Here is a 16,142-nt window from a genome sequence, read left to right on the forward strand (position 1 = left end):
TGATTCTTAGGGAGAATGACTAATCGGTGTAACAATCTGTAAATATGCACAATCATCACTTATACCACAAAGATAAAATTGACCTGTTAGAATGTCTGATGGTCATATGACCCCCCCCCCCACTCCCACTGTGTGCCGATACTTCCTCTGCTACTGTAAGATTATTTGGAAATAATAGTTAAAATAAAAAAAAATTCCTTAAATCTGCCAACAGTGGTTAGAGGGCCAACCCATGCACATGAGACTAATGACTGATCTAGACTAAGGTTCCTGTAGTATCAGTAAGAGGGGCACTTTACTTGCAGTTTAATCACACTTAAAAACACTATTATCTTATCTGTGTGTGTCTAGGTTTACACAGTGAGATTCCAAATAATATCCTCCCAGCCGACTGTGTGCACAAATGCTTGCTGTAACAATGGATAAAATGGTGTGTGCAAGTAGGGGGGTAGTGAGATCAGTACAAAAAACAGTTTAGGCTACAATACCAGAGACACAACCTATGTGGATGGCTCCAAATTTCTGGTTACATAAAAAATAAAAATTGTATCCTCATGTATGAAGACTTGCAAAAAGCCACAGTAGAAATGATACTTTTGCACCCCGTATAATGTATATATCTGGTGGGATGCGGCATTTGGAGCATTGTCATCTGGCAGTAGGTAACTGACCTAAACATTTAAAATGAATGGTAATTCCTTAGCCTTGATAGCTTATCAATAACACATTTTTCCCAAATGCAGGTAGTGACAGGTTTCCATAGAGCCCTAGTAACTAACTGACACCTTTCTTTTATGTAAAAAGTATTCCCCTGAGATTACCATACATTCAACTTTATAATTTTAGCTGGTGTCTAAGCATGGCTACAGCGAGTCGAGGTGGGCTTGGCTGAATCCAGCAGCTCCCATCCAGCCCATCTCTCTATGCAACTGTAATGTCATATGACAAGGATGACATCATCACGGGTCCTTTAGATTTTTAGCATTAGAAAACTGTACACCAAGCTCATGAAATCAAAGCATATTGTATCACATGAAATCAGAGCAGCCTGCATGGAGAGGAGTAGAAGTCCATGGAAGCTGCTGTGATTGTTTTATGTGTTCAGTTATGTACAGTTTGCTAATGTTTAGTAGCTAAAAGACCTGTGATGATGTCATCCTGGTCACATGACATTAGGCCACATCCCTCAACTCGCTCCAAAGATCCCTAGATACCAGGCTAGATTATAACTCTGATTTAATGGGGATCTGAGGGGAATTATTTTTTACCTAAAAGAAGGGTGTTAGTTACTAGGGCTCTAAAATGCTTTAAAAATGTGGTGACAGGTTCCCTTTAAGTTCTTTACTGTTATTCCTCACCATTTATTTTAGCTCCGTATCATTCTTGACAGTGAATAAAAACAATCATTTGTAAATGTGATGTTAAAGGAAATCTACCTTCAAAATCCATCATGAAAAACCAGGGACACTTACTCATAGATACAGGCACTGTGACTGTGGAAATCTTCTTATATGTGATCCATGGCCTCCTTCCTCCTATAAACAACTTTAAAAATTAAGCTAATGAGCCTGAAGGGCTCCTGGGGGCATTACCAGAGCCCCTCATGCTGTAGCTTCACAGCTTTACACTCTGCAGAAACTCTTTCCCCTCCAACTGTCTGCTAAAACTTCCTCTGTTGGTGTGAGATTACATCAGGCAGATGGAGGGGTAAGTGCTGAGCATTACATCTGCAGCACAGAGGGGCTTTGGTAACACCCCCAGGAGACCTTGCGACTCATTAGCATCATTTTAAGTTTATTTCGGAAGGAATAAGGACATGGATAACAAATATAAGAATATTACCACAGTCATTTTCCCTAGATCTATGAGTAAGTGACCCTGGTTTATCATGCTAGATTTTGAGGTTTCCTTTAACCCCTTAATGCTGAAGCCACTTTTCACCTTCCTGACACGGCCCATTTTTTCAAATCTGCCCTGTGTCACTATAAATGGTTATAACTTCGAAACGCTTTAACATATCCAAGTGATATTAAAATTGTTTTCTCGTGACACTTTGTACTTCATGTTAGTTGAAAAATTTTGGTGTTATGTTTTGCATTTATTTATGAGAAAATCAGATATTTGGTGAAAATTTGAAAAAATTCTTGATTTTCGAACTTCAAAATGTTCTACTTTTTCCATACATAGTCATAACCGCAAAAAAAATGTAATAACTAACATTCACTAAATGTCTAATTTATGTGGACATGGTTTTTTAGGCATCCTCTTATTTTTGTAGGATGTTATGGGCCTTTGAACGTTAGGTGCGATTTTTCACATTTTCATAAAAAACGCAAAATCCTGCTATTGAGGGACCTGCTCAGGTTTCAAATCACTTTGAGAGGCCTAAATAAAAGTAAAACCCCATAAATTACCCCATTATAGAAACTACACCCCTCAACGTACGTAAAAAAACTTTTATGAAGTTTGTTAACCCTTTAATTGTTTTACAGGGGTTAAAACAAAATCGGATACAATTTTGAAAGTAAACTTTTTTGGCTAAATGAATGTGTTTTTCAAAAAATGTACAAATTCTCAGTGGATAAAATACCAAAACACTCCAGAAAATTTGATACCCAATCCCTCCCGTGTATAACAATACCCCATATGTGGTGGTAACCCGCCGTATGGGCACACGCCAGGGCATCAAAGGGAGCTGCGCCATTCAGAACAGATAATGCATTGTCACTTTTTATTGGCTATACAATCTTTATTTTTTTGGCAATTTGGACATATTAGGGGCTTATTTTTTGGGACATGAGATGCACTTTACAAATAATTCATTTTCGTGGGTCATGAGCTTATTGATGAGATTTTATTAACTGAAAAAAAAAATTGGATGAAAAAAAAAATTGTCAATTTTGGTTTACTTTTTTTTCGTATTTTTTGGGGGTCGTACACCGTTCACTAAAAATACTATATTATCTTTATTCTATAGGTGATTACGATTATGGTGATACCTCATTTATACAGTTTTTCATTTATTTTTACAATTTCACTGGATAAAAACTAATATAGAGGAAATCTCATTTGTTTTTGCATCGCCATCTTTTCGGAGACGTAACTTTAATAGTTTTTGGTTGACAGAGCTAGTTTTGGGCTTATTTTTTACGAGTTGAGTTGTTCTTTTCAGTGGTACCATTTTGGCGCACATAACTTTGTTTGATCACTTTTTAGAACATTTTTGTGTAGAGATTTTATGAAAAATTTACATTTTTGGCGTGTTTTACGGGTTTTGTTTTTACGGCGTTCACCGAGCGGGTCCAAAAATGTTTCTGAGATATTGTACGGATTGTTACGGACGCGGCGATACCAAATATGTGGGTTTTTTTGGCGATTTTGTGCTTTTTTCACTTTATTGCATGTGTATAGGGAATATTTGTGTTTAGGGGACTTTAACTTTATTTAATTAATTCTTTTTATTAAAAAATGATTTTATGTAGTGTTTTTAACATTTTTTATTAACTTTTACTGGTTAGCTTGAACAAGTGATCCACTGATCACTTGTTCAAGCTCTTCTTCACATTACACAGTGTAATACAGATGTATTACACTGTGTAATGTAACACACTGAGCGTGCTGCGCATGCTCAGTGTGTTTCAGCCGGGTCCTGCCAGAAGGCACGGACCCGGCTCACAGAAGAGGATCGCGCAGCCCCGGGCACCGGCAGTCCCGGGGCTGCGATTCTTCGCAAATGCCCCTAGCACGACCGCGGCGTGTCAGGGGTTAACACCCGCGATCGGGTGTTAGAGGCGTGTGTAGGCTATAATATATAGCCGACACCCGCAGCTTCTGGCGCGGGCTCCGTTCTGGAGCCGGCGCCAGAAGCATGACGTACTATTACTGCATTTTGCGGGAATGCACCTCCCGCCATGCAGTAATAGTACGTCAAATGTCGGGAAGGGGTTAAAGAGATCTTTGATATGCCTAATAAGCATTTGTAGTGTTTCAATTTACGCTTTAGAACATAGACCCAAAAAAGTACTCTAGAACAAAAGTAACCAAAATAATCGATATATAATTGGCCGCACTATATACAGTGCATAGGATAATACATAAGAGGGGCACTGTGTACTACATATTACTGTTACACTGATATGTACATATCACTGTACATATTTTAATTCATCTGAGGAATATTATTAATTGTGGGCATTAGGGGCATGCCTTTTCATGTAATTAGGGTGCTTAATGCTTAAAATATATATTTTTGGAGGGCATGGTTGGGCACTGTTTATAATATAATTACTAAAGGAAGATAGCAACATAACTACCAGCATCTACAGGGGCGTAACTCATAGAGGCAGGGCCCCATAGCAGTAGGCCCCTCTTCCTATTTTAAAATTTACATATTACACTCATACATACACACACACACATTTATATACCTATATACATAGAATTCTTCACTGATACACACACACTCGCACACACATAGAGCACATACACATCACATATACAAACACACATACAGTGCCATATACAGACATACAGCATATATACACACATACAGTATATACACACTCCATACACATCACTGATACACATATGCAGCATGCTGTACAATGTGTCGTATAATATGTATATAATGGTGTACATCCTCCATTCTTTATTGTCGGATGACAGGCCCCCTGACACTGTGCGCCCCATAGCAGCTGCTACCACTATAGTTACACCATTGTGCATCTAGTACATTGAGGACCTTCTTATAGGTCACACATCAGGCGCTCTAGATTCTGCAGAAATACACATGTTGATACTGTCCAGTATGTTATTTCTATAGCTATATTTCTATTATTCTTGTGATTCACTTGTTTAATACCAGATTTTGTGATATTCCTTGCTGCTGTATGACTGAGGCATCATATCCCCTGTTGTGTTGTTGTCCGTAATCTTGTGACCACTCACACGATCCCTGTTTATAAGGTCATTTTATTTAATAGTATTGTGGGACATTCTTTACTTTCTGTCCTTGGAAGACCCTTAATAGTTAGTATATTTCATACAATGTTATCCTTCAGCGTCTTTAATGTGCAATGTAAACTACATCCTGCAAAGTACACACTTCAGTCTGCTGATGAATGGGTTAACATGGAAAGTGAATTATCTTCACTATACATAATCACTGAGATATTTTTGCAGATCCTTTGGTATCTCACCCCCCTCCCTCCTACCATCCGCACCTGAGCATTGAATCAACTCTTTTGTCTAAACTTTTGGGAGTAAAATGACTCCTGTTTGCTCAGTGTCAATAGTAATTTCGAGGGCAGTTAAAAAAAAGGGATCATTCCAGCAGACCAATGAGAAATTTCTGCTGTTACTTGGCATGTGAGGAAGGAACCGGTAAAATTCCAAAGGGCTTTGTGGCACCACCCAGCTTGTGAGGGAATAAAAGGAGGCTGTGGGAGAGAGAACAGTTACACTCCTGTGATCTGCATCTCTAAGCCTGCACCAGCCAGTTATACTATAACCATGTCTTACAGCCTTCGCCAGACTTCTTCTTCCTACAGAAGTGGGGGTCTAGGTGGTGGAGCTGGGAGAGTCTCCTTCAAAGCCCCAAGTGTCCATGGTGGGTATGGGGGCCAGGGGGTCTCAGTGTCATCTGCCCGCTTGGTCTCCTCTGGATTTGGTGGTGGTCTAGGTGGTGGCAGTGGTTACAGTACTAGCTTTGGATCTGGTGGTGGCTATGGCGGTGGGTACAGCATCAGTGTCTCAGGGGATGCCCTGTTATCTGGCAATGAAAAGGAAACCATGCAGAACCTGAATGACCGCCTGGCCTCCTACCTGGACAAGGTGCGCTCTCTGGAGACTGCCAACGCAGACCTAGAGGTGAAGATCCGGGAGTGGTATGAAAAGCAAGGACCCAGCCCAACCCGTGACTACAGTAACTACTTTAAGATCATTGAGGACTTGAGAGATAAGGTAAGCTGAACCCCAATTCAGGTACAATACCAAAAATATAAATGCAGCTTTCCCATTCTCTTCCCATGACCCAAACTATGCATCTACTTCTCTTTAACTTTCCTGTTGCTCTATAATTTATATAAAATCCTACAGACCCTACAATCATGTTACTACCGAATTCCGTATTCCCTACTGAATTTCGAGTTCATATCATTCCGTATACTGTATTCCCTGTGTATCCTGCCTGATGCTTCTACACATGCTGATAGTTGTAGTTTTTACAGTAGCTAGAGGGACACATGTTGTGGAGTAGTGCATATAGTAGGGTTACATGTATATAACTGTATGTATAGCCGTCCTATAGTGGTATCCTGGTTTATATAAGACTCAGCTTCCTTCCCAAAACACGACGTCAGTGAGGTTAGCAGAAGGACACAAAACTGGCCTGACTGGTTTGATTCATTGAAATTGCATCAGTTACACGTATGATAATCTTCTTAAGCTGCCATCATATTTATATACAGGTATTAAGCTTTCTGGTTAAATTATTATAAATGAATGATGATGTGGAATTAAAAATAGGTAATCTTTCTATCCAAAAAGTGGTAGCAAGTGTACAACTCCCATTATTGCACTCCAACAGGAGAAAATAGGGATTACACCATTTCATTTCACCAAATCAAAGGAACTTTGTATAATGGGCAGAATTGATTCTCTATGGATCCTCTCTTAACTCCAAATTCTGTATTAGTACACGTAAAGTGTTATAGTTAGTTCTTGCTTCTCCATATGCTAAGGTATTTCTTCTCTACACTTGACCTTGTTCTACATTTGATTGAATTAGATTGTAAGCTCTGCAGGTGAAATTAAATATACACTTCCCGTTTAGTTTATACAAGTTCATGGATGTATGGATCACGGTACAGGTGCAGGTGCATTTCCACTTGTCTCCGTCTTCTGTCTCCCTTGGGTGTGGCATAGCCTTAGAGCACTGTCAATGCTATGTAGCTCATTATGTTCTGTCATACTACAAGTGTTGCATTGATAGTAAATCATATTAAATAAGGGTGAGGCGAGGTTTGCTGTCACTAAGAGTTAGATTTACTTAATAATTCATCTTGTTAATATATAGCCTCCTTTCTTTTTAGATCCTTGCTGCTACAATTGACAACTCCAAGATTGTCCTGCAGGTGGACAATGCCCGGCTGGCAGCAGATGATTTCAGAACCAAGTGAGTAGTTTTACCCCTTTGCCTTATTTTGGGGCTATGAGTTCAAATCAGATGTCAGCTTTTATGTTTTTATGCTTTTATGATTTTGACTATGTACCTTCTGAACTAAAAGTTTCCACAATGTTAGTAGTCAGAACAGGAGAAAGGGTTAGATATGTAGATAAAAGTAAGTTCTAGGTTCTCCAAATCCAGGATGGGTAGTGCCATAGTGTGAACCAACAGCAAATTAGGCCAATTTTGCATGTAGCGGCTCTGGTTTTCTCTGTAAATCTCTGCTGTATTGGAAAATCAACAATATAATTAGATTCATTTGATCTCATTTGTTTGTGTCAGGGGTTTTGTGCTTTAGGAACATCGTCTATAACAGATGAAAAACCATGAGGAGTTAATAGAAGTTGACATATGTCCATTTATGGCAACATCAGTTTATATTAAGCTGCAAGTACACAAATGCCTTTCTCTCTCTGGGGATTGTGGAAGCACGGACTGTATTATCTAGAAAAGTTGGAAAACACTATCCAGTTTTCTCATAACTTTTGTAACAAAGTTTTGGAAATACTGCCTCCCATATTTAACCAAATGTAATAATACATTGCTGAAAATGGTTGTAATATCACTCACAGCCTGAGTTGAAGAGTGGCACTGTTTGGGGTCATCAAATGAAATAACTTTTTACTTTCAGATGACAGCTAAGTAAGATAGCTCACAATCTTCTCTCTAGAATCCCAAGAAGTGAACATCTTTCATGATAATGCTTGTGGCATCTGCAGTCATAGGAAATAAGAATTGACCCCTCAGTGGCATATGACATAAATACTGAGCTAGAGGAGAGGCAACAATAACTGTTCTGCCCTGGTCTGGATACTTAGATACAGAACAAGGACCGTAGACCAAATCTCCATAATGGGTGAAAGGAGCCTAAATATGATTCCTTTTTAATTTGAGCTGGAACTCTAGGGTGTGGTCTGCTTTCCTGTAGAACATTATACATCTGCTCCAGAATCCATTATTTTAATTTCCATTGTCCAATCTGAGATAATAAAGACCGAAGGAAGTTAATGAGTAATTGGTCACACAGCGACAGGACACAACAATTGCATAACACACGTTACCTTCAGATAAGGTGACTTTAAAACACCCACGGGATGAATAACCCTGCCAGATTCAGTCAATTTCTTTACAAATATATAAAAAAGCATTAGGTACAGAATATCCTCTTGTCAACACAACCATGCTGGTACATGTCCAGGTTCTGACTTGGTCCTTCAGCAGTATAAGATGACACAGTCTGTACAGTTTCCGCCTACATGTTGTGTGTTCTGGCTGACTACCCAACTAGCACCTATTGTGTGTCTGGGATGTTGGCTGAGATCCTGCTGAGCGGCTGGATTAACCCATTGGATTGAAAGCCACACCTATATGCCCAACAAACAACTATTTTATTTACTGAAATATTAGATTGCCAGAAGAATAGTAGGAGAATATGTGTCCACATACAGTGTATGGTAGAGTTCTCTTGATATGGAGAACCATGGTGGAATTACTTAATTTCCTTTTGATGGCACTGCCTATAAATTTACTAAACTGGTTACTATTGTGGAAACTTACTCTAAAAGTAGGAACTTTCTATAATTAGACAGTGTTCCAAAGTAACAATTGGTAGTCATATCAATTGAGCTTTAATTTGGCATCGTAGTTCATGTTTGGAGGTATCTCCACTTTCCTGAACAGGTCTAAATGTTGATAGTGGGAATTATAATAAATCATCTGACTCCTTATCTTAGGTTTGAGAATGAGCTTGCTCTTCGCCAGAGTGTGGAGGCTGATATTAATGGACTACGTAGAGTGTTGGATGAGTTGACCTTGGCCAGAACTGACCTTGAGCTCCAGATTGAGAACTTGAAGGAAGAACTGGCCTACTTGAAGAAGAACCATGAAGAGGTAAGAACTTTCAACACTATTTAAGATCATATATGGTCAGAAAGCAGGAACATACATATAAAGGATTCTTACCACAGATATTTTTAGAGGTATAATATCGGCTTTAAAATTATTTTTACTAGACATGTGAGGTCAATGTTTCATATGAATATTACTTTCTCCTTCAGGAAATGCTTGCACTGCGTGGACAAGTTGGAGGACAAGTCAGTGTGGAAGTAGATTCAGCACCAGGTGTAGATCTAACCAAGATTTTGGCTGATATGAGAGACCAGTATGAGCTTATGGCTGAAAGGAACCGCAAGGATGCCGAAACCTGGTTCTTTACAAAGGTGAGAAGTTAAAATGTTTACTATTTGTTTTTCTTTGCCTTAAATTTCTACTATTAGTATTTTATCAATATACTATTTCTTACTAATTTATTCTGTATTATGTTCTAGTCTGATGAACTGAACAAGGAAGTCGCTGTACACACAGAGCAGATCCAGACCAGCAAGACAGAAATCACAGATCTAAGACGCACACTCCAAGGCCTTGAGATAGAACTCCAGTCTCAGCTAAGCATGGTTAGTACTGGGTGATTGCTTAGGCAATGTGTTTGGAAAATTAAGAGTTTATGGGATAGATGCCACATAATATAGTGTATTTCCTCTTCTCTGTAGAAAGCATCCCTTGAAAGTACCCTCGCAGAAACAGAAGCACGATATGGCGCACAGTTATCACAAATACAAGCATTAATCAGCAGCTTGGAGATGCAGCTCGGTGACCTCCGGTCAGACATGGAACGCCAAAACCATGAGTACAAGATGCTCATGGACATCAAGACACGTCTAGAAAAGGAAATTGCCACCTATCGTCAGCTCTTGGAAGGACACGATGCACAGTAAGTAGATGTTCTTTTGCACAGACCCAAATATATTTTTTTCTGGCTGTAAACGGATGTCAACTCACAATCACATCTTGTGAGCAATTTCATTTCATGTTGAAAAGTTGGCTTTCATTTTAAAAGGTCTGATCATACCTACCAACATTTTCATCTACTTTCCTGACACATTGTAAGCCCCCTCAATGTTATCCCCTCAATCCAGGCAGGAACACAAATTGTATGGAATTATGGTTTTCCAAGTATATCTGAAGTTATGTGCGCATAAGTATTGAATAGCATACTTATTCTAATATCTGTCACTTTCTTTCTACAGGCTTATTGTGGGCTCTACCAAAGACAGTGAGTATGCCTCATGTATTCTTTTATATTATAGTTAAAAGGGTTGGACATGGTTAATAAAAAAATATTTCAACCCTTTTGAGTTGTTGAAACTTTTATCTGTGAATACAGCGTAGATTCTGTGATGCCATTACCGGTGGTGCGTTATCACTAGTACAACCCGCTCAGCCAGGGAAACATAAAAATGTAGCGGTCAAGCCCAGTAACAAAACAAACCTCTATGAGAAATATGTACTATAGAAGAATTGGAGGAAATGTTTTATTTCCTTGTGACCTCCTCGGTGACAGGTCCACAATCTTGGTTTTAAACTCACATAAAATACCGTATATACTCGAGTATAAGCCGACCCGAGTATAAGCCGAGACCCCTAATTTTACCACCAAAAACTGGGAAAAACTACTGACTCGAGTATAAGCCGAGGGTGGGAAATGCATTGGTCAAACCCCCCCAGTAGTATACAGCCTGCCAGCCCCCAGAAGAATACAGCAGCCCCTAGTAGTATACAGCAGCCCCTAGTAGTATACAGCAGCCCCCAGGAGTATACAGCAGCCCCCAGGAGTATACAGCAGCCCCCCTGTAGTATATAGCAAGCCCCTAGTAGTATACAGCAAGCCCCTAGTAGTATACAGCAAGCCCCTAGTAGTATACAGCAGCCCCCAGTAGTATACAGCAGCCCCCCTGTAGTATACAGCAAGCCCCTAGTAGTATACAGCAAGCCCCTAGTAGTATACAGCAAGCCCCTAGTAGTATACAGCAGCCCCTAGTAGTATACAGCAAGCCCCTAGTAGTATACAGCAGCCCCTAGTAGTATACAGCAAGCCCCTAGTAGTATACAGCAGCCCCTAGTAGTATACAGCAGCCCCTAGTAGTATACAGCAGCCCCTAGTAGTATACAGCAGCCCCCCTGTAGTATACAGCAGCCCCCCTGTAGTATACAGCAAGCCCTTAGTAGTATACAACAGCCCCTAGTAGTATACAGCAGCCCCCAGTAGTATACAGCAGCCCCCCAGTAGTATACAGCAGCCCCCCAGTAGTATACAGCAGCCCCCAGTAGTATACAGCAGCCCCCAGTGGTATGCAGCAGCCCCCAGTGGTATACAGCAGCCCCCAGTGGTATACAGCCTGCCCCTAGTAGTATACAGCCTGTCCCTAGTAGTATACAGCCTGTCCCTAGTAGTATACAGCCTGCCCCTAGTAGTATACAGCCTGCCCCCACGGCCCTTAAAAAAATAAACTTAAATACTCACCCTCCGATGTCAGCGCGGCTCCCCGATGTCGGCGCGACTTACCGATGTCCCCGATGTCAGCGCTTCCCGTTTTCTTTCTTCTCCGCGGCTCCTCTTCACTCTTCTCGCGCCCATGCTTTCTTCTAGCAGGCGCATACTATGACGCGGCCGCTGCTGACGTCATAGTATGCGCGGCCATGAAGAAAACATGGCGTCGATGATAGAAGAAAGAAGAAAGAAGAGGAGCCGCGGAGAAGAAAGAAGACGGGACGCGCTGACATCGGGGACATCGGTAAGTCGCGCCGACATCGGGGAGCCGCGCTGACATCGGAGGGTGAGTATTTAATTTTATTTTTTTAAGTGGGTAATTTTTTTGGGTAATACACTCGTGTATAAGCCGAGGGGACGTTTTTCAGCACATTTTTTGTGCTGAAAAACTCGGCTTATACACGAGTATATACGGTAATAGTACTCTGAGCAGTATCTAGGCTGGCAGTGGCTTACTTATAGCTCCTGACTCCCACTGCAAAATTTACAACAGGTCACCCACCTGGCATATTCCATCTATAAGACCTGGATCCTCGTCTGGGGCCACTAGGAGATGTAACCAAGATGTAACTGCTGCCTCAGCTCTACCTGCACTACCTATACGTCTTTATTACAAAGGTCAGGGGCTATTACTAATTTTTGTTTTTTTCTCTTTCATCCTAGTTAAAATTAAATGAAAGTAAAGTCTTCGGTAGACATTAAGCAGCTGCATCGTAAGAAGACCCGTCTCTTTTTCCGCTCTGAGAATGGCTTGCACGGAGGGCTAGGAAGCCTGAACCTAATGGATTTCCCAGATCTATATATCTTCAAAGATGTTGACAACTGGAAGTAGTGAAGGACATGGATGCTTGCTTTTATATTCTGTATGCCGCAGCTGCTTAATAAAAGACAACTTTTGGGTCAAGCATGAAATACGTTTCCCACTGTTGATTTCTGAAAACTGTCTAAAAGTCATAAAAAAAGAAAATAAGGAAGTGCTCAACAGTACCATTACGTCCTTCCACCAATGCAGGAACATTTACATGGATGGACATGACATCATGTGTGTCCGTGCATCGGTGGAGGGACATCATGGTCACAAATGTTCAATAAGTACTCTCCTGCCCATAGCAACCAATCATGGCACAGCTTTGATTTTCTTTCTTTTTTTTAAATTTATTTTAGACAAGGTCAGTACAACTATATGGTTATAAATACAGTACATCACAAAATAGAGACAAAAAAAGAGAAGGCTATAACAAAGAGTAAATATAATATATCTTTACCCTTGTGGCCCCCCTCCCGTCCACCCCACACCCACCCACTTTCCCCTTGCCATCCGCTCTGGCATGCAGTGAATCTAGCTGCTTCTGTGATTGATGCTTTTCATGTGTCTATTGCGTCTCCATGTCTTCTAATGTCTCATAGATTGGGTTTATGTGTCTCCAGTAGAGATGAGCGAACATACTCGTCCGAGCTTGATGCTCGATCGAGCATTAGCGTACTCGTAACTGCTCGTTGCTCGGACGAGTATTTCGCCCGCTCGAGAAAATGGCAGCTCCCGCCGTTTTGCTTTTTGGCGGCCAGAAACAGAGCCAATCACAAGCCAGGAGACTCTGCACTCCACCCAGCATGACGTGGTACCCTTACACGTAGATAGCAGTGGTTGGCTGGCCAGATCAGGTGACCCTGGGATAGACTAGCCGCTGCCCGCGCTGCTCGGATCATTCTCTGTCTGGATGCCGCTAGGGAGAGAGCTGCTGCTGCTCAGGGAAAGCGTTAGGGTGTTCTATTAGCTTACTGTTAGGCAGGAGTGATTCTTAAAGAACCCAACAGCCCTTCTTAGGGCTACAATAACGTTATAATTTTTTTTTTTTTTTATTTGCAGCTAGTACCATATTGTGAGGAATTAGCAGGGGGACTTGCTACCGTTGTGTTTAGCTCTTAGTGACACACATATCCACCTCAAACACCAAAGTGGGAAAATTTATTAGGGGTTTGAGTAGAATTAGGCACAGTCTGCCAGTTTCTTTTTATTTTACGTTTATTTTTTTCATAACTCAGCGTCATCTCATCTGGCATAGTAGTGTGCTGTAATACTTGGCTAGAAAATAGCCATAGGAGAATACAAACGTCTTAATTACGCCTGCAGTAGCGTTATATATATTTGATTTCTGGTTGATCTGCTGGTGGCTGTACTTGCTGCAGTGCATCTACTATCAAATTGGGAGCAATTTGGAGTCAGACTTGCGACCACTGTGTTTTAGTGACGCACATATCCATCGCAAAGACCGAAGTGGGAAAATTTATTAGGGCCCGGGGTTGTATTTCAATTAGGCACAGTCTGCCAGTTTCTTTTTATTTTACGTTTATTTTTTTCATAACTCAGCGTCATCTCATCTGGCATAGTAGTGTGCTGTTATACTTGGCTAGAAAATAGCCATAGGAGAATACAAACGTCTTAATTACGCCTACAGTAGCGTTATATATATTTGATTTCTGGTTGATCTGCTGGTGGCTGTACTTGCTGCAGTGCATCTACTATCAAATTGGGAGCAATTTGGAGTCAGACTTGCGACCACTGTGTTTTAGTGACGCACATATCCATCGCAAAGACCGAAGTGGGAAAATTTATTAGGGCCCGGGGTTGTATTTCAACTAGGCACAGTCTGCCATTTCCTTTTTTATTTTACGTTTATTTTTTTCATAACTCAGCGTCAACTCATCTGGCATAGTAGTGTGCTGTAATACTTGGCTAGAAAATAGCCATAGGAGAATACAAACGTCTTAATTACGCCTACAGTAGCGTTATATATATTTGATTTCTGGTTGATCTGCTGGTGGCTGTACTTGCTGCAGTGCATCTACTATCAAATTGGGAGCAATTTGGAGTCAGACTTGCGACCACTGTGTTTTAGTGACGCACATATCCATCGCAAAGACCGAAGTGGGAAAATTTATTAGGGCCCGGGGTTGTATTTCAACTAGGCACAGTCTGCCATTTCCTTTTTTATTTTACGTTTATTTTTTTCATAACTCAGCGTCATCTCATCTGGCATAGTAGTGTGCTGTAATACTTGGCTAGAAAATAGCCATAGCAATAGGATAGCATCGTTTGGTTTTAAAAACTAAAAAACACAAAAAAAAAAAAAAAGTGAAAAAAAAATACAAGTTATAACTCTCATTTTCAAAATGTTTAACCCGAGGGCTAGGGGTAGAGGACGAGGGCGGGGACGTGGGCGTCCAACTACTGCAGGGGTCAGAGGCCGTGGTCCTGGGCGGGGTGAGACACCACCTGCTTATGAGGGAGCAGGGGAACGCCGCAGAGCTACACTCCCTAGGTTCATGTCTGAAGTTACTGGGACTTGTGGTAGAGCACTGTTGAGGCCAGAACAGTGCGAACAGGTGATGTCGTGGATTGCCGACAATGCTTCGAGCAATTTGTCCACCAGTCAGTCTTCCACGCAGTCCACCCATGTCACCGAAATCGGCACTCCTCCAGCTCCTGCACCTCAGCCTCCTCCCCCCCAGTCTGCCCCCTCCCAGCAAAATTTGCCATTTGAACCGGCATACTCTGAGGAACTGTTTTCTGGACCCTTCCCACAGTCACAAACCACTTGTCCGGTTGCTGATGAGCAATTTTCTGATGCCCAGGTTTTCCACCAGTCGCAGTCTGTGGGTGATGATGACCTTGTTGACGTAGTGGAAGAAGTGTGTAAAGAGGTGTCCGACGATGAGGAGACACGGTTGTCAGACAGTGGGGAAGTTGTTGTCAGGGCAGGAAGTCCGAGGGGGGAGCAGACTGAGGGATCGGAGGATGATGAGGTGACAGACCCAAGCTGGGTTGAGAGGCCGGGTGAACACAGTGCTTCTGAGACGGAGGAGAGTCCTCGACCAGAACAGGTTGGAAGAGGCAGTGGTGGGGCCAGACGGAGAGGCAGGGCCAGAGCTGGTGCATCAGCGCCAAATGTGTCAACTAGTGAAGCTCCCGTGGCGAGGGCTCCTGCGGCGAGGGCTAGATTTTCAGAAGTCTGGAGGTTCTTTAAGGAAACACCGGATGACCGACGGACTGTGGTGTGCCACATTTGCCAAACCAGGATCAGCAGGGGTTCCACCACTACTAGCTTAACTACCACCAGTATGCGCAGGCATATGAATGCTAAACACCCCACTCAGTGGCAACAAGCGCGTTCACCTCCGGCCGTGCACACCACTGCTCCTTCCCCTGTGTCAGCTGATAGTCAGCCCCCTGCCCAGGACCCTGCCACAAAAACCCCATCGTCACCTCCACGATCCTCCACAGCATCCACCAGCGTTCAGCTCTCCATACCCCAGACGCTGGAGCGGAAACACAAATATAGTGCAACCCACCCGCACGCCCAAGCCCTTAATGTGCACATTTCCAGATTGCTAAGCCTGGAGATGCTGCCCTATAGGCTAGTAGAGACCGAGGCCTTTCGCAGCCTCATGGCGGCGGCCGCCCCTCGGTATTCGGTCCCCAGCCGCCACTACTTTTCCCGATGTGCCGTCCCAGCCCTGCACCAGCACGTG

At 42.1% G+C, this 16,142-nt stretch overlaps 1 protein-coding gene across 1 annotated transcript; it reads left to right on the forward strand.

Annotated features, from left to right (window-relative positions):
• Positions 1–5,449: 5,449 nt before the first annotated feature.
• On the forward strand, positions 5,450–12,524 carry LOC140064456 (keratin, type I cytoskeletal 19-like). Its single transcript, XM_072111386.1, has 8 exons — positions 5,450–5,961; positions 7,092–7,174; positions 8,959–9,115; positions 9,283–9,444; positions 9,553–9,678; positions 9,775–9,995; positions 10,312–10,337; positions 12,276–12,524. Exons 1-8 carry the CDS (start codon positions 5,512–5,514, stop codon positions 12,287–12,289), a joined length of 1,239 nt encoding a protein of 412 aa, XP_071967487.1. The 5' UTR covers positions 5,450–5,511; the 3' UTR covers positions 12,290–12,524.
• The last annotated feature ends 3,618 nt before the right edge of the window (positions 12,525–16,142 follow it).

Source organism: Engystomops pustulosus, chromosome 6 (genome assembly GCF_040894005.1).
Source record: "Engystomops pustulosus chromosome 6, aEngPut4.maternal, whole genome shotgun sequence".
Taxonomy (NCBI): Eukaryota; Metazoa; Chordata; class Amphibia; order Anura; family Leptodactylidae; genus Engystomops; species Engystomops pustulosus.

Coding starts and splice junctions, on each gene's coding strand:
- LOC140064456 (XM_072111386.1), top strand. CDS start 5,512: ATGTCTTACAGCCTTCGCCAGACTTCTTCTTCCTACAGAAGTGGGGGT. Junction 5,962..7,091: donor TTGAGGACTTGAGAGATAAG/GTAAGCTGAACC, acceptor CTTTCTTTTTAG/ATCCTTGCTGCTACAATTGA. Junction 9,996..10,311: donor TTGGAAGGACACGATGCACA/GTAAGTAGATGT, acceptor TTCTTTCTACAG/GCTTATTGTGGGCTCTACCA.